Source organism: Uloborus diversus, chromosome 9 (genome assembly GCF_026930045.1).
Source record: "Uloborus diversus isolate 005 chromosome 9, Udiv.v.3.1, whole genome shotgun sequence".
NCBI lineage: Eukaryota > Metazoa > Arthropoda > Arachnida > Araneae > Uloboridae > Uloborus > Uloborus diversus.
The window spans coordinates 88,095,949-88,118,253 of record NC_072739.1 but is presented as its reverse complement, the minus strand read 5'-3'; the positions used below and the strand labels follow the sequence as shown (position 1 = coordinate 88,118,253).

Below are 22,305 nucleotides of genomic sequence, written 5' to 3'. Positions count from 1 at the left end.
TAGCATCACTGAGAGAGGAAGTTCACATATCGTACTAGTCTGAACATCGCTTATACAAGTACTTCTCATTTTCTATTTATTTTTTTCATTCTAATACACATGAATGTTGATGAAATATAATGACACCTAAGAGCGCCGTTTCATGTTAAGTTTGTGAAGGTGAAAGAAATAGAGAAAGTTTCTGACAATTAAAGAAAAGCTAAAGGGTATGTGCATGAACAACTATAAAATGCGTTGAAGGTAGCACTACAGTTAAGTATGATTGAATCTTCCACATGTACAATTAAAAGTCAAGAAAAGTAAATTCGTAAAAGTTCACCGAGCAGAATCTAAGGAAAATGCAAAAATTATGAAATTGGATGCTGCTCTTGTATTGTGAGTTTAAGATACCAGGAAGAGGGGTGTTACCATAGATGGAAACGTTATTAAAAAAAATAGTGATGCAACTGTAATTGTTTATCTAAAAATATTTAAAAATAACGGTTTGATCACACAGCATAAATCACCATCATCTTCACTTTATTAAGTTATCACAAATATCATTACTGGATCTAATATACATCATAACTATATAGTGCTTTGTTTTTATTACTACATACAGTACGTACACCGTACTGGTTTATTTTATACCTTTTTTTCCCATTGATCATTGATTTTGTGCATCGTAGCAGTTTTTTGGGTTGAATAAAACAGTTTTTTTTTTTTAAATACTAATTAAAAAATACAGTTTTTTATGCACGAAACAGTAATGTATAGTTGAGAAATGATTTTTAACTGTTTTAGGATGTGTTTACAAGTGTTTAAAATAATTGCGTGTATTTCTAAAAGTTTTTACACACATCCTTCGCCACAACGCGAAATTTTGATTTACACGAGGGGTCTTGGAACGCATCAATCGCGTAAGTCGGAATTCGACTGTATATAGAACAAAAATATAATATATGTAAGGGAGATGGAAGCATCTACTGAGATTGTAGTCCTCATCAAATAAAACCTGAGCAATAAACTCAGAGAAGAATATATCGCCTAATTGACACTGGATTCGACAAGTCACTTCTGACAAAAAAAAATAACTGCAAAGAAACTTGCAACATATCGCTAAGTGTTCGCGAATCTGTAACATTACTATGTTATAGATTCGCAGTTCGCGATTCACTGTTCATTACAGTCATCATTGTAATGAACATTTATTTGTGAAAAAAACGTGTAAAGATTCCTTTTTAAAATCCAATACAAACAAAAACAGAAGTGCTCAACAACACTCTACACAGACTCTACATACGAAATTTGAACCTTATGTGACATACCATTTGTGATTTACACTCGACACGCAAATGCGTACGTATGAACATTCGCACATCAGGAGAAAAATGGAGATTTTAAACTCGAGGATGGTCAAAATGGGTATTTGTTCATTCCGTTCGTAGATACATGCAGAGTGTTTCAGTTAAATGTTACAGAACTCCTAAGAGGGTTAAGATGCATCCTGACGACTCGAAATTATATGAGGTAGTGAGAAGCAAAGGGATGCGAGTGGCAAAATTAAAAATTTAGAGATAACCAGTACACATGATAGGTGAACCTCTCCTCTGTCTTGGGACAAGAGATGTTACTAGTAGCCCTGGTAGGTGCTGCTGTATAGTATGATTTAGAAAAAATTTCAATGAAATCCTACCTAGGATCTGATCTTTAAACGCGTTTTACTCGAATCTTAAAATTGTCTACTTGCATCCCTTTGCTTCTCACTGCCTCATATGGCAATGGGTAATCGGAAATGATTTTAAAACCCGAGAAATTTTTGATATGCCGTGAGTATTTCAGACTTTTCGGAGTCTCATGCTCAGAACATGTGAGGTGTGCTTTGTAGCCTGTGGAAGAAACTTCGCACACTTACTTCAATCCAGACACCTTTTGCTTCTTTTCATGTATTATTAAAACGGTTTCTCACTTACGGTCTCTTTTCTTAATGGTAGTTCTGAGTACAACACCGCCTCAGTAAAGAATTTCTGACCCCACATTGTTATCTGATTTCGAGTTGTCAGGATGTACCCTACCCCTCTTAGAAGTTCTGAAACGTTTAACTGAAACAGCCTGTATATACAGGGTATGTACTAAAAGTAATGAGACTGAGTTGTGTTCTATCAGATATTGCAGATATTAATACTCACACCTAAATTCTTTAAAGTATGACCCTTGGCTTAGCAAGCACAAACTTATCCCAGCGAGTCATCTAAGCTTTGAATGTTACTTTGTAGCCTGCTTTCAGAATGTCATTTAAAGGTCTTGTACCAGCGCTTTCACGGCATCCAGAATTCCATGGTGATGGTACTTTAGTGATGTTTTCATCTTCGGAAATAGAAAAAAGTCTGCTGGGGCTAAAAAGTGGCTGGTGGCGGGCTGGAGGAAGCGTCGAGATACCATTATTGGTTAGGAAGTCTTATAGGATGAAACAGGTGTTTTAAACATTTCTCAAAATTTCAGCGATGATGCTGTGAACTGTCATCCAATTTCATCTGCAATCATTCTCACACTTAACCGGCGATCCGAATTTAGTACAACACGCACATGATCTACATTTGCGTCCTTTCTGCTGGTTGACGGACATCCTGTTTGAGATTCATCCTCGACGCTCTCCTGGTCATCTTTGAAACAACTGTGCCACCAAAACACATGCGCCTTTGACAGACACTAGCTTACACATCTCTAAAATCTCTGAGGCCGATGTTTACCAAATTCCACACAAAACTTACTCGCGTAACGGTGCTCCAATGTTCTCTGCATTTTGTAGCTGGAACCGACGTTAGCAACAGAGGTTTACTATAACGACGATGCTGCCCGAGCTAAGAATGCGGCCAGGCGACTGCGGACCAGAGTGAGTCCCACCAGTAGCCCCCACCACCGACCTAACCAAATTGTGCGCCCTTGGGAGGTAAAGTCTCATCAGAAAAAAATGAGTCTCATGACTTATTATACAGACCCTGTACGTTTGAACGACATGAAAAAAAACTACTCAATTTTCATTCGAGGCTGTGTAAAATAAAAATATTGGTATAAAATGGGGGCATCCGTGGTTATGTGGTTGAAACTTCGGCTTCTAATCCAGAGGTTGTGGGTTCGTATCCCGTCATTGTCCTAGGTGTCATTTCCTTCTCTTGTGTTGTAAATCTTTCCTGTGTGTGTCTGGAGACAAGGCGTTTGGACGCAGTCCTCTACGTATATGAAGCTGTTTGGCTACTGTACAGGGTAGGGCACGGAAACTTCCTGTTTTGAATTTGATGCGCAAAAAGTGTGGAACATCACAAAGTGATGGGGAGAGGCGCTCAACGGAAAGGTCTGAATGGGAAGTTTTGATACATCATCATTTGAACGAGACAGCATTGCACTTGTACTATGGAGGCGTAGTTTTCTAACAGCCGTTAGATCGGAATGCGGACTTAACTGCCTTACACTGTCGAATGATTAAGTCCCCTGTGAACATTTCCTGTGAGGTCATCTAAAGTCGCGGGTTTGCAACGATCGCCCACAAACCCTGGAGGACCTGAAGAACCGCAATCGAGCCGAAACTGCCAATATACCGGTCGACATGGTCCAAAGAGTTGACCAAAACTTCCAAGTTGAATTAGTGTGTTGACCATGGAAACAACACTTACAAGGTAATGTTTTAAAAACAGTGTAAAGCATAATCACCCATTATGTGTGACAGGAAAAAGGTAATACATAATTTCTAGGTATGTAATATTTTTTATTTCATTTTCTAAAAAGGAAGTTCCCTCGCCACACCCTGTGTAAATAAATAAATATCGGAGAAGGAAGTAAAAATTTAAAGCCGGAAATTGAACAAATTATTTCAATAATCAGAGTTTTTTTTTTTTTTTTTTTTTCAAAATAGAGTTATAGGGACTAAGTGCTTCATTGGGAGTAAAAAAAAGGAACGTACAATAGTGCATCTGTAGTAGAAGGACAACACATTAAATTTCAGCTATAGTGCCGAAAAATGTCAAGCGACTCAGCTTATCTGGTTTCTACTGTAAACCAGGACTGCGGAGTCGGAGGTAAAAAAGAAAAAGAGAGAGAAAAACTCAAGACTTGAGCTCCTAGAGTTTTAGAGCTTTCAATCCCGACTCTGATTCTTTTACCCCGAAATCCGTCTGACTCATTGAAAAGGAATAAAAGGTGAAGAGAGTAAACCTTTCAATTCTTTAAGCAAATATCCTAAGTCACGTAATATATTTGAAAAATAAGTATTGGAAATCGGGTTTTTTCCACAATTTTTGCATAAAACGTGTCTTCTATTCGTCAAAGTTGGACCATGTGACACGAGATCTTTGCCTCAGTATTTCCTAAGCCAATGATTGAACTTCCGCCCTCCAGTTAAAAAATTCCTGTTCGGAGATCAGACCTCAACTCTACAGCCCTGGCAGAAAGGCCGACACTGTGTTGAAAATGAGACTCCAGCTCAGACTCTTTGAAAATTAAAGCTTTCGACTCCTGACTCTGATTCACATCAAAATCAGTTCGACTCCGACTCTCATTATGCAGCCCTGCTTTAAACTGTGATGATTCTTTCTTCGTGGTGTGCCTTCTGTTTGCTTGATAGCTGCCTGCGATGAATGTTATTTTAACAGTGGTTAGGTTCACAATGAGTGTTTTAATCAAGGAAAATGTCTATAGGGTCAGTAGAAGTATAAAAGGAAACAAATATATCACCACACTTGCAGTAGTTATTGAAACTAAACTGTTGCTGAGGGCTTGGTTAAGTATAGCATAGCTCCGATAAGTTGAACTATGACCTTGAGAATGTTATAGGGTAGCTAGAGCCACGGCGGGCCCCCTCCCCTGCCCCTCCCCCCAAAAATTAAAAGCGGCTTACTAGAAAACAATTCTATTTCAAGTGCCGCAACAGTTTTTCCCGAAAGAGTAAATTTTACTTTATCTTTACGTTTTCGATTATTCAGAGTATTTCCCCCCTTTTTTTTGCGTCAGTGTAGCCGGGACCCCCAAAGCTCGGGTCCCTTGTTTCCGCCAAAGATGACATGGCCTCTTGTCCTGCCTGGTTAGAGCTGACTTATGTTGGACTACTTTCGTAGTAGTTTTGCAGAAGTATTTCAATTCATATCCCCTCCAATATTTTTCACTGTATACCCCAAAAAGAGGTGAACATTGTCAAGGCGCCAACAGAGAGCCACGCTATAATATATAGAAGATACAACCCTCTCTTGTTTCCACTTTTGTCGAAGGAGTCCCATTGCTTGAAGATTGGAACAGTAAAAAGTTTTTGTTTTTTTAAAGTTCAGTGAGCTTACATTTTCCTCTCCAGCAGGTCTCCAACTAGATTCAACGAGTTTTACTTTAGATTAAAAATTAACAAATAAACTCTGCTAAAATATGATTGTGTGGTTTTTTTTTTTTTTTTTTTTTTGCAGGATGCGGTATAATTTTCAATTAAAAGGTAAACTTGAATAAAAGAAATGAGTTTGATTGTGTGTACCTGTGTGTATTACTTTTCTTGCGGAGTACGATATAATCTTCGATTAAAAGGTAAATTTCAATAAAAGAAACGAATTTTGAAACAAAAAACACTACGAAAAAGTAAAAAGAACACTTTAATTTCGACAATAAAATCAAGTTTTTCAACACACAGTAAAAACAGCGTATCAACAGCGCGATTATAAAAGGGAAGTATTTGACATCGTTAAAAATCACATTGGTTAAGATCTGGAACTCGAAACAAGAAACAGAACGAAATACATGGACGATGATTTCGAAGATCTGGCTCCGACGTGATGGCCCTCGGTCCTGGTGGAAACAGCACACCAGGAGGACAGGGCAAACGCATCGAATTCGCTTCCGCTGTCATCCTCGACCAGCCTGGGGACTAGAGCCTTGCCCTAGGTCCCGGCCTCGGTGGCCCCCTGGGATGACGTCAGGCAGAGTTGGTAGCGCACTCCGCCCGGCGAGCTAGGACTGGGATTTGTGTTTGGTTATTCTAGAATGATAAAAAGGCGTGTCGTTCACACCGCACTCCCCGTAAGCAGCGGAGTTGTCTCGGCTCTTCGTTCTCTTCGGCATAGAACCCTGCAAAAGAAAAAGAATTCTCAAAGCATTGTCAGCAAATAGATTTTTTTCAAGGAGTGAAAGTACTCCTTGACATTTTATAGAAGTGAAAATGCTCCTTGACATTTTTGTGGGAGTGAAAATACTCCTTGACCTTTCTCAGAAGAGCGAAAATATTTTACTTTTTTCAGAGGAGTAAAAATACCCCTTGACATTTTTCAGAAGAGTGACATTCATTTCAGAGGAAATTAATTTCTTAGGCACAAAAGCAATTACTTTTACTCGCTTTCTAGTCACTAAGTTATTTATCTTATTAGGAGAACTTTAGTTTGATATTAGTACAAATACAGGGTATTTCAAAAATGATACATTTGAAAAATCAACAAAAACTAAATGGGCAGCGATAGAAATACACCGTTTGTTGCATTATGCTTGGGAAAACAATAAATTTTCAGGTAAATGAATTCTCAGAATTAGTTACAATGTTTCTCAACATATGGCGCTGCAGGTATTTTAAAAAGGTATAAAAAACGCAGTCTGTAAGATCGCCAAAATGACCGGTATATCTGAAAAATCAATGAAAACTAAACGGGCAGCGACAGAAATATACTGTATATTTGCAATATGTTTGGAAAAACAGTAAATTTTCAGACAGACACACAGCAGCCCCCTCTGAATACCTGCAGCGCCATCTGTTGAGAACTTTGTAGCTAATTTTGAAAGTTAATCTGGAAACTTACTGTTGTCCCAAACGTAATGAAAAAAACCTTTTTTCCTACTGCTGCCCGTTTAGTTTCTATTGATTTTTCAAATGTATCAGTCATTTTCGGAACACCCTGTATCTCTGTTTTACAGAACATAAAGTAATTTCTATGTTAAACGGAACAAATGTGCTGCTCGGCTTAAAATACTGTAACATTGTCTTAGTTAAAAAAAATAGTTTTAAAAATTTCAACTAAGCGGAAACTGCTACTTTTCCAAAAAAAAAAAGTAACAGCTCCTCTTTTATAATCAAATGTGAAACAGGGAGTCATTTTATTAATAGATTTATATTTTACCAACTTCAGCCTTCATCGTTTTGAATAATTGAGACGTAACGTTTTAACTGAAATAAATGGACGAAACTGAATCGACACTAAGCGATATTTCCACCCCGAATCTAATTCAATATCAGCTTAGATTGTTCAAAATCTTCCTTTGATTGAATGAAACCAGACTCATTATAATTATGAATTGGAAGAGTATGAATATATTGTCTATTTGTCTGGGAGCTTAATGTACTAAACATCTAAAATTTCTAGGATCTAGCTTTCTTGACAATCCAGACGATAAAGATGAAACGTTTTAAAATAAGCTAATGGAGATGGGCCATTTTGAAAGTTCAATCATGAGTGTTTGAAGTTCATCTTTCAGAACAATTTTCTCTTCCAGTGAATAAATAGAAGATAACAATTAAGTATTTTATTTTCCATCTTAAAACAAAATCTTTGAACTTATTGGCGTCTACAAAAGCTAAGTCATTACACTTAATGCAGTTAGATCACCAGTTGTCCGATTTAATAAACTTGGACGTAACTTATTCATTTATACAGATACACATTTTATAGAGAGAGATTGAAGGTTGGACGCGGAATGCTGCCTGCCAGTCATTAGTTAATAGATGCTAAAATGGCTCGCTTGGAATAATGGATCAACCCACTGCATTGTTAAGGATATATATTCAATTAATACCTAGAAATAGAAATGAATGACAGTTCATGGCAATTAGTTCGTAATTAGGTTCGGTAACAAAATCAAAGCTCTGCCTCCAAATTTGCCTCATGAAAGAAGCAATTTAATGGAAAGTACTCATGATATACTGAAATAATTATGGGGCTATTTTTCGTTATGATAATTCAGACAAAAAATAATTGTCATAAAAATAAAGTGAAAATATTCGGGCAAAAAAAAAACTACAAATACTTGAATTTAAAAAAATTCAATGGCGACCACAACTTTTGAAAAAATATCTTTGGTGGTGACTAATTTAAAATAATTTTTTTTATTAAACCTCTCAAAACTTTAGTAAAAAGTACTTGTAGTATACCTTATGTTACCCTTTTTTCGAGACAACCGCAAATCCTGTTCGTGCTGCTTGTGTTTGCTTTTTATTTAATTGCCAATATGTGTTTTTCTTTTCAGCAATCACGATTGCTAATTGTTTTCATTTGACCGTCCTTCATGGCCGGTTCCTTTTCAACCCCACCAACCTCTGCAGGCGCGGCTCCGGCGCGATACCTCTGGTCCTGAGCGCTGTCCCCCGGTAGCCGCTGCTCCTGATCGGTAGCGTCCATGCTCTAGACACACGCACGCTCATACGCTCACACACAGACATACACACACGCGCCTTTACACACATGCTAACGTGTATACACACAGGTCTACGTACATACACAAACCTACACAACTATACACACGTAACCGCCCAAGTGGGTCAGGAACCGTTTCTAGGCACAAGCGACTGGGGTAGTAACCAATGAGTAGGGTCCTGTCTCAACTCGTGATTGCGAAAAACATAATTTGAATTCAAAATTTCAAAATTCAAATTAATTTTGAAAATTCAAAAGGTTTTTTTTGAGCAATCACGATTGCTTATTGTTCTCATTTGACCGTTTTTGGTGTCCGTGCCTTTTTCAACTTGGACCAGAAGCCGCTGCAGCACCACCGCCCACCGTCCTCTGCTGGCGGCGCGGCGCGGCTGTTCCGGTTTTGAGCTATCCGCTTCTCCTGGTCGGAGGCGTCCATGTCCTACACACACGCACGTTCACACACGACTTCACACACATACACTCACACACGCCTACGTGCATACACACAGGTCTACGCGCACACACAACTATGCACACGTAACCGCCCAGGAGGAGAGGCAGACTTGGGGGGGGGGGGGGCAGGAGCCGTTTCTAGAAACAATAACTCCAATGAGTAGGGTCCTGTCTCAGTTCGTGAGTGCGAAAAACATAATTTGGATTCAAAATTTCAGAATTCAAATTAATTTTCTTTTTTTCTTTTTTCTTTCATCTTTTTATGTACTGTGGCATAAACTCCAAGAGCACATAACCAAAATTTTCTCCCGAGCTTTAAGGTCCTTTTGGATTAGAGGTAAAGCACTGGGTTACTCTCACAAAGATCCGCGGATCAAACCCCGCCACCAACACATCCATGGGCGTGTACGGGGGGGGTGACACATGTTGGCCTAAGCCTGAAGGGGGCCAATATTTTTAAAATGAGAGGTGAAATATAGGGGTAAACAATATGAAGTTTCAAAAATACATGTAAAAAAAGTGTTTCTTCTAGATAACAGGACACCCCTCAATATTTTCAGACTTGAGGATATCAATACACTGGAAGAATTTTAGTTTCCTATTTCAACTGGAAGAGGGTAATCAACCCCCTCCCCCAAACTTCATCAGTATGCGGAGGGGGGTTAAAAGCTTCATTGAACGGAAAAAACAATGCTACATATATAATATACACTAATAATATGCATATACATTGCAATGAAAAAATTTACAAAAACAGCTGGGGAAATTAAACGTTTCTAAGTTTGTAGCATTTTCTATGCTACAGCTAATGTTAAATTAAGGATTCATTGAGCACCCTCTTAAAATTCGAGTATGAAGCTAAAACTTTTACAGCACAATACTATTAGTAAGTTTAAAAAATAAATAAATAAATAGAGGGTGTCCTGCACTCTAGTTGAAAAAAGTTCTTTTGAACAACTCTAATGGAGGGTGACCGTAAAAATCATTTGTGACAGGCCCCAAAATTTCTGGCCCCTGCACACATCGCTCACTCCCATCACGTCCACATCCGTACGCCACAGATCAATCTGCGCCTTAAACCGCTAACGCTTGAACCCTTAAATGACATAAAATGTTATCAGTGGTGCTCAACCTACGGCTTGCGAAGCTCATCCGTGCGGCCCGTTGTTTTGTTTAAATACTACAAATTGAAAAACACAATTTTATGACAATGATACAAATATGGAGCCAATTAATCAAAAACCGATTTCTGAAAAACAGATCCTATTAATGAAAGCATCAAGTAATGATAAAAATAATTGTTGGTTTTCTTTCCTTAAAAAATATTTTCCTATGGTATTTAGAAAAAAATTTCAAAATTTTAATTCGTGTGTTCTGTTCCGCGAGAATCAGTTTGACATGAGACGCGGCTCTCTGGTAGTAAAAGGTTGGGCACCACTCATAAATGATCTCAAGATTAAGTTTAATATGACCCCACTAGATGGCGTTGACGCTTTCAGGCCCTGACAATTTATGATTTTGTGTTAAACCGATGCAACTATGATTTGCTCCACCAATCAATGCCAACGATTCAAAGTTTATTTTTGGTTGGACGTCGCCCATTTCAATTGCAAAAGGCGCTGAACGGAACTCTGCATCCACCAATCAATGGCAACGTAACTGAAAAAAAGGGATTCCTTGTAGCGCCCCTTTTATTGGTATGAGTTTTAGCGATTGTCACGGCCTATAAGCGTAAGCGAAAATTTAGTGCGGCCATGGTTTAATGTAAGGCACTATGAAAATATAATCAATTACCTAATGCCACCAAGAAGGAGAATAAATGCAACAAATAAACTGGTGATGGGGTCTATGGTCCATGCTGATGGGTGATAGAAGTATAAGATGTCGCTGATTGCAAGCATCAGGGCTAATACTGCACTCAAAGATGTGTTGATGGCTGTGGGAGAGAGATAATAATTAAAAATAAAGAATATCGATAGTAGTTGCAGTTCAAGAATATTAAATGCACAAAACTGATTGTCAAAGAGTTATTTTATGCATTAACAATAGTTAAACATAGATTATATCATGTCCAAGCGCCTATTTTTCATGCAATGACACAGACGAGGGGGCTCTTGCCACCTGCTAGTTTCGCTCCACAATCCAATGTTAGCTGCTTAGTGTACACCGCCTTCGGCAGTGTACTTCGGTGGCATCTGGCAACGAAAATCGTAGGACTGTTACTAAAATCATAAATTATACAAAAAAAATGGAACTTGACCACGGCAAAATTTTAAACCAAAATTATATTTCTTATTTTAACTGGAGGTTTGATTCCCGTCAGTAGATAAGAAGTTTGAGAAAAAGATTCTGAAAAATCGTTATTTTAAAGTCATCTCTGATTCACTTCCTGTGTTTGAAGAGCACAATTTACTATACTAGTAAAAAATCATTTATTATCAATGCTTCCAAAAGTTTAAATTAAGGCCGTTATTGCAATTCTAGTGCAGTTTTAAAAGATAACTATTTTCAATTTTCGCGAAGTAATTTATTTTTATTGCTAGTAAACGATTTTCAGAGTGCTGCGTTCAAGCTATATCATTGAAGAAATACCAAAGGTTTCGCGAAAAACAGGGAACGATGTATGAAAGTTCCACTTATCAAAGAAATTACGAAATGACACAATGACATTACGATCAACTGTAGCTAAACGTCATTGTTTAATGAAAAAGCATCGTTCCTAAGTCTATCATAAAGGCTGAGTTTCATACCATTCAATGCAGAACAAAAAATGTAGCTTCAAAAATAAATTCTAAAGTCGATCTCTCATTTTCGAAACTTTTCTTCAGCCACCGATACCAACGAGAATTCTTTAAACCTTGTCCTTGAAAATTATGCTCGATACCTAAATGGAACTCCTCACATTAATTTCACGTGTTCGATCTAAGAAATCAATGACGCACAAACTTCATTCTAACATACATTCCGAAAAGACCTTGAAGCAATTAGAATAACAACCTCTCACTTTTGCGCAAATAAAAGAAATTTGAAGAACGTGTTGATAAACGATTCGACAAAAAACATTTGCATTCAATGCAAGGTCGGATATTTAACTCTTTCACCTCAATGCAAACTTCACAAGATAATGTGATTCTCTGAACTTTGCGCTGAAGAAAAAGTTCCAGAGAAGCCTCAAAAAAAGATGTTTGATCTTGTTTGTTTTCACCTTTTTGAAGTGTTTTATTTTTAACTCTGAAGAGTTTAATCTACATTCAAAAAAAGAAACACTGTCTTGATCATTACCCCCCGCCCCCCCAAAAAAGCAGCTATTATCCTTGCGGCGAAGAGGTTAACTGATTTTTTTTATGTATGACGTTAGTTTAGCAAAAAACCCTTTTTCTAAATACTGCATCATTGAAATAAGTACAAAATAGATAACTATCAATTTATCGATTTATTCATTACTATGATTCTTCTAACATCAAAGCAAAATTGGCAAAATCAAATTTTTATGCCTCAAATATTCATAGCTAGGTAGAGTCGACTGGAATTAAGCATAAAAGTAGATTCCTTTATCATCAGCAGATTTGTGAGAGAAAGACAAATTAGAGCATACCCCGACCTCATCAGCCAAGACGAATATAGTCTACATCTCAAACGCTTTAAAAAAAAAACTTTTTTTTTTTCTTTTTGTCAAAAAATCGACTTATTTGGAAGTTTTTGATAAATAATTAAAAGGTGAAGATAAAAACACAATCACAAAATCAGAAACAGAATAAGCTTCAAATAATGTCAAATACCGATTTTCATCATTTTATCAAAAACTCTATTAAAACATCGTATTGCCAGTCTTTTAGGGAAATTGTTCTACGTGAAAACTTATGACAAAGAGTAATAATACGCAAAGCACTTTAACGTTTGAAGAAAAAAGAAAATTCATTTTTTAATAGTGACATCGAATGCAGATTAAAAATATAAAACGTGTATCACGTAGCAAAATGAAGATATAATTTGTTCTGGTATACCGCCCCCACAGTCAATTTTGTAAGTTTATGAGTAATTAGGCCCTACTTTATTGACATTTAAGGCTTTATACGTGTTTGTATGCTCACTTACGTAATCATTCAGTTGTATTTATATGAATAACACAAAAATCAAATTTCCCTACTAAATTCGCTCAATTTTGTGTAGCGCAAAAGAAATATAATGTTGGGGTTGCATGTACCCCACCCTCACAACTAACATTACAAAACAAATCATTTCACCAGTTAGGGTAACGACACCAGTAGCAGACATGCTTAAGACATCGCTCTCAGGTTAACTCAATTTTCTAACCCTTTTAATGTAATTAAGAGCTTTTTAACTTTCTCTCATGCAGTTGTATCTCATCTAACGTTTGGCTGCTTCTGGATCCTCTGAATTAGCTTTTTTTTTTTTTTTTTTTTTGCTCAATTTTGAAAAGGTCCGACCCCCAGTAACAGACACTTAAATATCTGATACAGATTGGATGAGAAAAGGATGAGCAATGGACAAAATTCCCCTTTTCTCTTCAAAATGTGCAAAAGTTCTTTATTAAGACTAAAGTTGTTGAGTTATTAAGTTAAACTAAAGCCTTATTTAATTCAAATGAACATGAAACACACCAGCTGACCTCGTGGTAGCTGTTCCTTCCACCTCTGCCTTGTAAATACCAACTGGCTCATACAATTCACTGTGATAACTTTAGATGGTTGCACCGTATTCATGGATCACAGCAACATCAGTTTACCTGGCTAAAATTCTTATTTAAATCCAAAGTTATGACTGTCTGTTACTGGACCTTTGTCTGTTACTGGTGCCGTTACCCTAAATGTTATACATATATTACTAACCTCGAACCACATGAGTCTGTAATAATGAAAAGTAGTAAGTAGGCAGCAATCGAAAGAGCATATTGAAACATTTATTAGGACGCAAAAATTATCTGCCCTCGTGCCCCCGTTTTCAAGATAACGTTTTAAAATCTTCCAAAATTCTAAGAAAAGGACCAAAATTTGAAACTCTACGACAAATTGAAGATACCACACGATTTCATCCTCTGCATGTGGCAAGACATCGATCTCCAAATCGCGTGCAAGATATCCTCCATTTCACACCAAAAATCGTTAAATTTTACGACTTCTCAAAATTCCGACAAACTTGAACACCTCCTATTTTAATAACGGGGACACAAGGGCAAGTAGTTTTATGTATCCAGGACTACTGCTCTTTCGATTGCTACTAATTTAATCTTTTTTTTTTCCCCCTTTTTTTTCTTTTTTCATTATTGAATTATAGTATGGTTTTCTGTTAAGAAGTGCAGCACTGTTTCTAAAAGTGCAGACTTGCTTTTGTACATTCATATTTATATAAACAATGTTTCATTTTTCATGCAATCCACAAAACATTAAAATGCAACTTCCCTTTAAATTCAGAACTAATCTTACCTTCTAGTATGAGAGATTGGCTTTTCATTTTCTTCCCGAGAATGTACTTCACTGTTCCAAGAACTGAATTCACTACTCCACCGATAGCAGCAAGAATGAATACGTACACAAGCTACAAAGAGGTATTTCTTTTTAAAGTGGAAAAAAACTTGCTACACACATAAATTGCGAAGTAATGGATCCCAAGATTAATGAATGCAGTTATTTTATCAGGAGATAACACTCCAGAACTACAGCAAATCAATACTTTTTTTATTCTTTCTTGGCGATTGGATTTTTGTTTATTTAAACATAAAAGTTTCGTTTAATTGTGGGGGAAAATCCAAAATGGGACTATGTAAGAAACCTTTGTCTTTTGCAGACCTAGTGCGATCCCAAAACTCCTGCTGTATAATTTTTATGGCCTTCAATAAATTGTTTATAAAGTAAGCACATCAGGTAATGTCTCGTATTAAATGTTCCTTAAAAATTTCGAAAAATGTTTAAAATCATAATACAGTCGACTTCCGCTACAACGCGATTCAACTTACGCAAAATGGCTATAACGCGAATTTTCCCACGAGTAACGAATTTTAGAGCTGACGCGAGCGAATTCCTCGCCCCACAACACGAATTTCTTTAGAAGGAAGTACCGGCTTCGTTATCGACAACTAGCATATTTTGTGAATGTTATTACATCTCATTAGCATCACACTGACCATCGAAAGTTCCCACATCAAACTAGTCTAGGCATCATGTTGTTAGTGCATAAAAAAACCGCTCAGCATCTTTCTTTTTTTTTTCATTCTAAACATTAAAGTTTATGAAATATAATGGCACCTTAGTACGCTGTTTCATCTAAAGTTTATGAAGATGGGGGGGGGGATAAAGTTTCTGACAATAAAAAGAAGATTAAGATTCTCGATATGCTTGGACAACTACCAAACGTTGACGGTAGCAACGCAATAAGTATGGGTGAATCTTACACTGTTAAAAATTTTCCGGAAAATTTACGGTAATTGTTACTGGCATCCATGTTGCCAGTAACTATTACCGTAAAAATCAAATGTTACTGTAAAATTTTACAGTTTCCTTGGTAGGCCGCAGCAATGAATTGGCGCTGGAATCGCTTATTTCTCCGGTAAAAATTACCGTAAAAATCAGCGATGCGTTAGCCCGCCATTTTACAGTAACAATTACCAGAAAATCTTCCTGAATTTTTTAACAGTGTACATACGTACAATTAAAAGTCAAAACAAATTAATATCCGTATAAGTTCAGAACTTAATTTCAATGTTAAAGCTTGCAGAGTCTGAGTAAAGTATATGAAAATGGAAGCTGCTCTCTTGCATTGTGCATTAAAGAGATTGGGAAGACGTATTTTAAAATGTATTTAATAAAAAATAACAATGTGGTTATGCAGCATAAATCTTCATCATCTTCATTTTTTAACTCAAATATTATTACTGTATCTACTGTACAGTACTATTATAGTGCAGCATTTTATTATTACTACATACTGTATGTACCGTGTTTTATTTTATCAATTATTCTTTTTGTGCATTTTAACTATTTTATGTTTAATAAAACAGCTTTTTTAGTTTTTAAATACAGTAAAAGTTGAGTTTATGTAAGAAACTGTAATGTATAGTTGAGGAATGCTTTAAAGTAGCTTGAGGGGTGCTTACAAATGTCTAAAAAATTTGGTATGTTTCTAAAAAATGTTTATGGATACATTTTTCCGCAACGCGAAATTTTGACTTACGCGAGGAGTCTTGGAACGCATCCCTCACGTAAGTCGGGACTCGACTGTATAAGACCAAAATCTGCTTTTAAAAATGTGTTTCTAGTTTCACATCACTATGTTTCAAAGAAGTTTTATAACGAATTTCATGAAAATAGGGTTGAATGATCTTGGCCCAACGCGAAACGTACGAACTGATGGACGATAGATTTTATTCTTGAATAAAAATTATATGAAACTGAATGGTGTTAAAGTTTTATCAACTGAAAAAAAGCACCCGGTATAATGAAATTTGAAGCGATATACGTCAAAGTGAAACAATGAAGAAGATGCTTTGTGAAAAGTTATACAGAATTTCAGGAAAACTTGCACAAAAGGGGAAAAATAATAAACCTTGATATTCAAAAAACGTTAACTTATTCTGCAAATAAAAAACAATGTACCTGCTGTGGAACAGTATGACAAGCCAAATCATACACTGATTTGCATACGATTCCCATCGCAGCTAAACAAAATAAAACTCCCAATGAAACACATGCCCTGAAACAAAAAAGAATTAGTCAATAAAATTGTGGGTTTCATGAACTCAATTCATATGAACGTACTGAATTCTTATAATAAACAAATATGAAAAGAGATAGTTCTTGTACGTATGAAATTGAAAGGATTTTAACTTTTTACACTTATAGAAAAGCATCAAAAAGCATACAGTTTAAGAAACTTACTCTTTTTACATTTTGAAACTTCAAAATGAAAGTGATAAATTTCATATCCTGTTTAATGATTGAAAACCTGAAACAGGTTCATGGGGGTAATGTTAACTTTTCTATGCGTACAACTCAATTTACAAAGCTATTTACACATTTTTTATTTATTTAGACATCTTGCCCACTGAACTTACTGCAAATGCAGTTTATTTTAAACATATGTAAGCTTAAGTAATTTGAGTGTACCCATCTTAATTTTCATTAAAATTATGGTATTCTTCTGCTGATTTCAAAATTACTCTGAAAATATTAAAATAGATAAACATCGATTAACCTAGATTTGTTTTAAAAATATATGCAAAACGCGAAGTCTTTTTTTGCATTTATCCGCAGTATAAAGCAGAGATCAATAGCAGAAAATAAAATTCAGACGATAATTTAAGGCTACAAAAAAATTGAGCTCATCAGAAAACATAACGTATTTCTCCAAAAAAAAAAGACCTAATAATGTAGAAAAGCCCTAGTACGATTTTTCTAGGTGCTTCCAAAGTCCTACTTCTAAAATAAGCCCTTGTTTACAGATAGCCATTCAAAAGAATGTCTTATGACACAGCAGCCAGATTTGATTTACCAATATTTGATTTAATAATAGGATTTAAAATATATATTTCGATGCTCAGACGAAACAAATGCAAAAAAGGGCATAATATCATGGAAGTGAGTTCTTGTGGAACACTAGTAATAAAAAAACTCTTACTGCTTTTCTGCAACGAGAAACAGTTAAATGAACCCCGAACGTTACAAAAATGGCGATAAGAGAAAATGCTGAGTAAGGCGAAGACACCCAAAAACGAAAGCATATTTTGGTTTAAGAGGGGTTATCATTAAAATATTTCAAATTTGAATAAATTTAGTGCTTGAACCCGAATAAGTGTTTTGAAACAAAAAAAAAAGTATTAATTATTGGACATAAAAAATAAGTAGCTTGGGTAAGCCCTAATCGTTCGCAACGAAATTTAATACAAGACCGAGAATTATTTTCGGGGAAACAGGGTTGGTTTTTCATGGTTTGTTCAGGGTCGGATTTTGTTCAAAAAACCCGAATCTATATAAAATCAAATCCTCCCGTTAATTAATAGTCTACATACGAGTATTTAAAAAATGGGTTAAAAAAAGTATTATATTTTCCGGGACACTTATGAAATTATATTACAGTAAGAAAAGCTTACAAAACTAATTCAACCAAAATGTGTATAAAAGTTTTTGAATTGGTTCAATCTAGATTTGGAGCAAATAATTTGTTAAACATACACATTTGTTTCATTTCAAGTTTTTAAAGTTATTCAATTACCCGTCGAAATATTCAGTGATTCCTTTCAAAAGACAATGTGGTATTCGTAAACCGATTCAATCACGCCACATGATATACTCTGACAACATATTGGAATCTAGGTCATTTATTCATATATCGTCTACTATTAATCGTTAGTTTGCCTTATGCATGAGAGTATTCACTGCAACTAATTCCTCATTATTAATTCTCTTCCTCTGCTTATCGCAGCAGCGTTTCCGAGGTGGATGTCGAGGGACATCTCCTGCCGAAACCCAGGATTTCCCCCTTTTTTGACCATACAAAAAGACTAAAAGCCAAACTTATTCGCAATAAATACTTACATCTTCAATGGAGTGCACCGTGCGCTCTGATATATTTTTTTATAAGCAACTTCAAATTTTGATTGCTTTTAGATCACGATTTACTTTGTCATTCAACATTTAAACGCTATGAAAGGTTAAGAAATTTTCACTTACCCATGTCCAGTTCCTAAAAGAGTAAAGTAACTCTTAGAAGTTTAAAGCAAACATGAAAATAAACGACCTATATGCTTACATTTTTTCTTTGAAATCTGAATAAGCTGATGTTGACCCATAAAACCTCCAAATAACAAGAGAAGCGGCCACCACATCAAGCAAACAATCGAGCTATCAAAGGAGAAAACAACATTTGTTAAATGTTAGTATAAGTCTTAACGTTATACAACTTCAAAACAAAGTGATATAGTACCAAAAAATGGAACAATCGCAAAATACACATGTAGTATCGAAAAGAAATTCCAGGACTGTCCATAAATGATGTCACAACTTTTCTCAACATTTTGACCTACGTCCACTCCCTCCCACCCCCACTCTGTTACCTGTCAAGATATTTTCATAAACATTGCTGCAAAAAAAGAGAGTGATGTCGCACTTCTTGTTACTTCCTCCCTCCCCTTGTCACAAAACTTGACATTTGTGGACGGTCCCTTAGACAAACTAAAATTTAAAATACCTCAAAAATACCCAGTATTAAATATCTTGACTGATAACAGAATAATTCTGCTACACATTCAGCGTAATCTATCTGAAGAGCATTATAATTGTTATCGCCTAGGTCTCGAATATTAATTCGACTGTATTCGGCTTCTTTGACTTAAAAAACTATTACTTCACTTCGTGTAACTAATTTAATCACCATTTTTGATTATAAACTTTCAAACTAAGCAACTTAAACACATATCCGGTGTTCATGACATATTTTACATACCCTCTATTACCACTGCTACCGAAAGATTTATCCAAATCCCCTGTCAGTTTCTTGTTCGAAATCGTCTTCACGACTATTGGAATCTGTGGGCTGAACTGTCTACAGGAAGAAGCAATCCGTCTTCAACAACCCAATAAAGATTCCTTTATGAAGATTTAAGATCTACGTAACTGCCACATTGTAGTTATGCAGCCAAATGATGAGAAGCTAAATTCAAAGAAAGAATCCACAATCAATATTACAGTTGCCAACTTGTCTAGATAACTTTAGATTTTTTAAAATTTAGACAAGTTTTCCAACAACTAACGATCTGTTCTTTAGTCATTCATTTTTTCAAACTATAGTATTTTATTATATATAAAAAAATAATAAACCCCCAAGTTTAATTTATCTTCTTGGAAATATCGTTGCTTCTAAATGCAAAAAGTTTGATTCACTCTAGCATATTGTAATTTTTTTAGTAGAAGGACTAAAACATTGCACTCCACAACAGATAAGATTACACGAAAAGTCTTCGTGAGAGTTTTGGAGACGAATTTTTCTTACAAAACGTTGACGCTAGAACACATAGGCAGTGGTGGGTACAAGGGTAGGGTCTGGGGGTCATGACCCCCCCCCCCCTAAACCTTCGATAATATCATTAGTCCACATTGTGTTCAAGCACTTGATGAATAAAATATTAACGATTTCAGCAATTTTTCCACCTTATTAATATTTTTTTCAAGTAAATGTTTGAAATATTGCTTCTTTTTGTTGCAAATGAAATGAATTAGTAACGTCTATGCTCTACCATGTACCTTATTCCTGGCCATTTGGTACTTTTTATTCACCCCAAGTAGTTTCAGAAATTTTTAGGACCAAAACCATAAGTTCGTTCGTGGCAGTCGGGGTCATTCTTCAGCGTGCTCCCCCCTCTAAAATGGTAGTCTGTATCCGCCCCTGCACCTAGAGCTCGTTTTTATGCTGAAGCATGTTGGATATCAATGTAAGATAGAAATTTTATCAATGGTTAGAGCCAAAGCGCGTTAATTAAAAACCTGCAATCTAGAGGAGCATGCAACGCTCGCTGATCTTAACGCAGCTCCTATTCAGTGATTTGGAATTCCTTACAGTGATTTAAAATGTCGTTTGCTAACACAGCGCAATCGCGCAATATGTAAATCGCGTGACATTTTACTGAAGAGAGTCTGCTCTGAGATTGCGTCGCTTTAGAACAGTGGTTCCAAGAAAGGGGCGATCTCCTCGATGGGAGCTATAGAGGGGACAATGAGTTTCTAAAAGAAAATACAAATCCTGTGAGTATCGAAATTGAAAACCTATATGAAACCGATAATTAAAGAGTTCAGAATAGGAATCACAAATTAAAACAGGAAACAAACTAAAGTTCAAGAGCTAACTCCTCATACCTCGGTTGAACGAAGTTTCCTCATAATTCCTAAAATTATGAATGTTTATTTTTTTTTTTTTTTTAGTTTTAGTTTTGAGTGTCAGTGTTTTCAATTCTCCGAGAGTCCAATTTAAAAAAGAATTTATTTCTTAAAAGTTCTGTCTTTTCGAACGGTACGCCGGTATTCTTACTCAAGTATTTCCCTTCAAATACCTATAAGTTCGTTTTGGAAAAAAAAAAACGTGAAAAAAGGTAATTTTATTTATTTTTTGGTTTAAGAGTGATTAACTGAAATTACGTTATCATAAAAATTTAAATTAGAAGTAAAATGTAAATGTTTTCACAAATATCTATGGTCACCAGCAGGAAGTTAAGGTTCTTTCAAGAAAGGGTGGAGTTGATCGCTGTCAGTCAATTCTTAATGGGGGACGATAGGCTCAAAAAGTTTGAAAATCAATAGAACTTTATAACTTTCAAGGGTTAGAATCGATGGATTTAACGCAGTACTATCGTGCGTTGGAGCAGAGTTTAAAATCAACGAGTGTTGCGTATGAACGGGCCCCTTAAAATAAAAACTAACAAGGAAAAAAATAAAGAGGGAAACAGAAAAGTAACAGTTTGAATCCACATTGATGTCCCAATAGAGGTGAATATAGCAACCCAGTAAATGAGGGAGCAAACAATTTTCTAGCGCTTCCTTTTCTGATTTGTCTGAAAGTAAATTGATGTCAGCTCATCTAAAAAAGATTTTGAAACCTCATTAAAAAAGAAAAAATATAGGCTCTGTTCATTCACTGGTCGTACTTCTAAACGGTCTTAATTATTTTGTCTAAATGGAGATTGTTCAGATCCTGGAACAATCTTTCAATCTAACTCATTTGCACAAAAAAATCGGAGTACAAAAAACAATATAAAAATGTATTATACTTCAGTCAATTTAATCAATATTCCGTGTTGCATATATTTCATCAATTAGAATTTTTAAAGCTTCTAACCCAGGGGCGCGCAAACACACGCCCCGTCACAACTAAATTTTAGCCCCCCCCCCTCACCACCTTGTTTACACTTACGTCCCTACATATATTTCACCCAGCATGTTAAAAATCTTCTGATCCCCTTCAGGCTTGGGCCAACAGGCGCCCCTTCTCCCACTCTTTGCACGCCCCTGTTCTGACCTAAGCTTTGTTAAAACATAGAAAGTTATTTTTAAAAAACTAAAATACAAAATAGCACAAAAAATTAACTCACCGCAAATGCATATCCTGCTGAGCTGTCAGTTATGGCTGCACAAACTGAAATAATTAAAGTACAATTAATTTTGCAATTGATTTTTTGTTTCTGAAAAATGCCAATTTATTCATTTTTAAGTTTGTACTTTAACAGCAAAGAACCAGTCTAGATTTCGAGGATTGGAACCCTAACCACATAAGAAAACATTTTTTGAAAAATATTTGGAATAAAATTACCGTGAAACACGAAGCAACTTTTATAATAGAAGCAGGCTTCCCAGAGGGAACGCACAAGATGTCCCCTAGACCTTCCAAAAAGATTCCTTATTTGGCACAATTTGGAGAAAATAGTGCAATATAGCAATTTCTAATGCCCATT

The 22,305-nt window shown here is 35.8% G+C and overlaps 1 protein-coding gene across 1 annotated transcript in view; it reads right to left on the bottom strand.

The window, feature by feature from the left end:
- Positions 1-5,588: 5,588 nt before the first annotated feature.
- LOC129229485 (transmembrane protein 163-like) overlaps positions 5,589-22,305 on the bottom strand; it is a 35,560-nt gene continuing 18,843 nt past the window's right edge. The window contains exons 3-8 of the mRNA XM_054863800.1: positions 21,946-21,989; positions 18,618-18,709; positions 16,466-16,562; positions 14,300-14,411; positions 10,650-10,791; positions 5,589-6,075 (exon numbers count right to left, since the gene is read on the bottom strand). Coding sequence (XP_054719775.1) covers positions 6,012-6,075; positions 10,650-10,791; positions 14,300-14,411; positions 16,466-16,562; positions 18,618-18,709; positions 21,946-21,989 — 551 coding nt within the window. The 3' untranslated portion in view covers positions 5,589-6,011. The remainder of the gene's footprint in view (positions 6,076-10,649; positions 10,792-14,299; positions 14,412-16,465; positions 16,563-18,617; positions 18,710-21,945; positions 21,990-22,305) is intronic.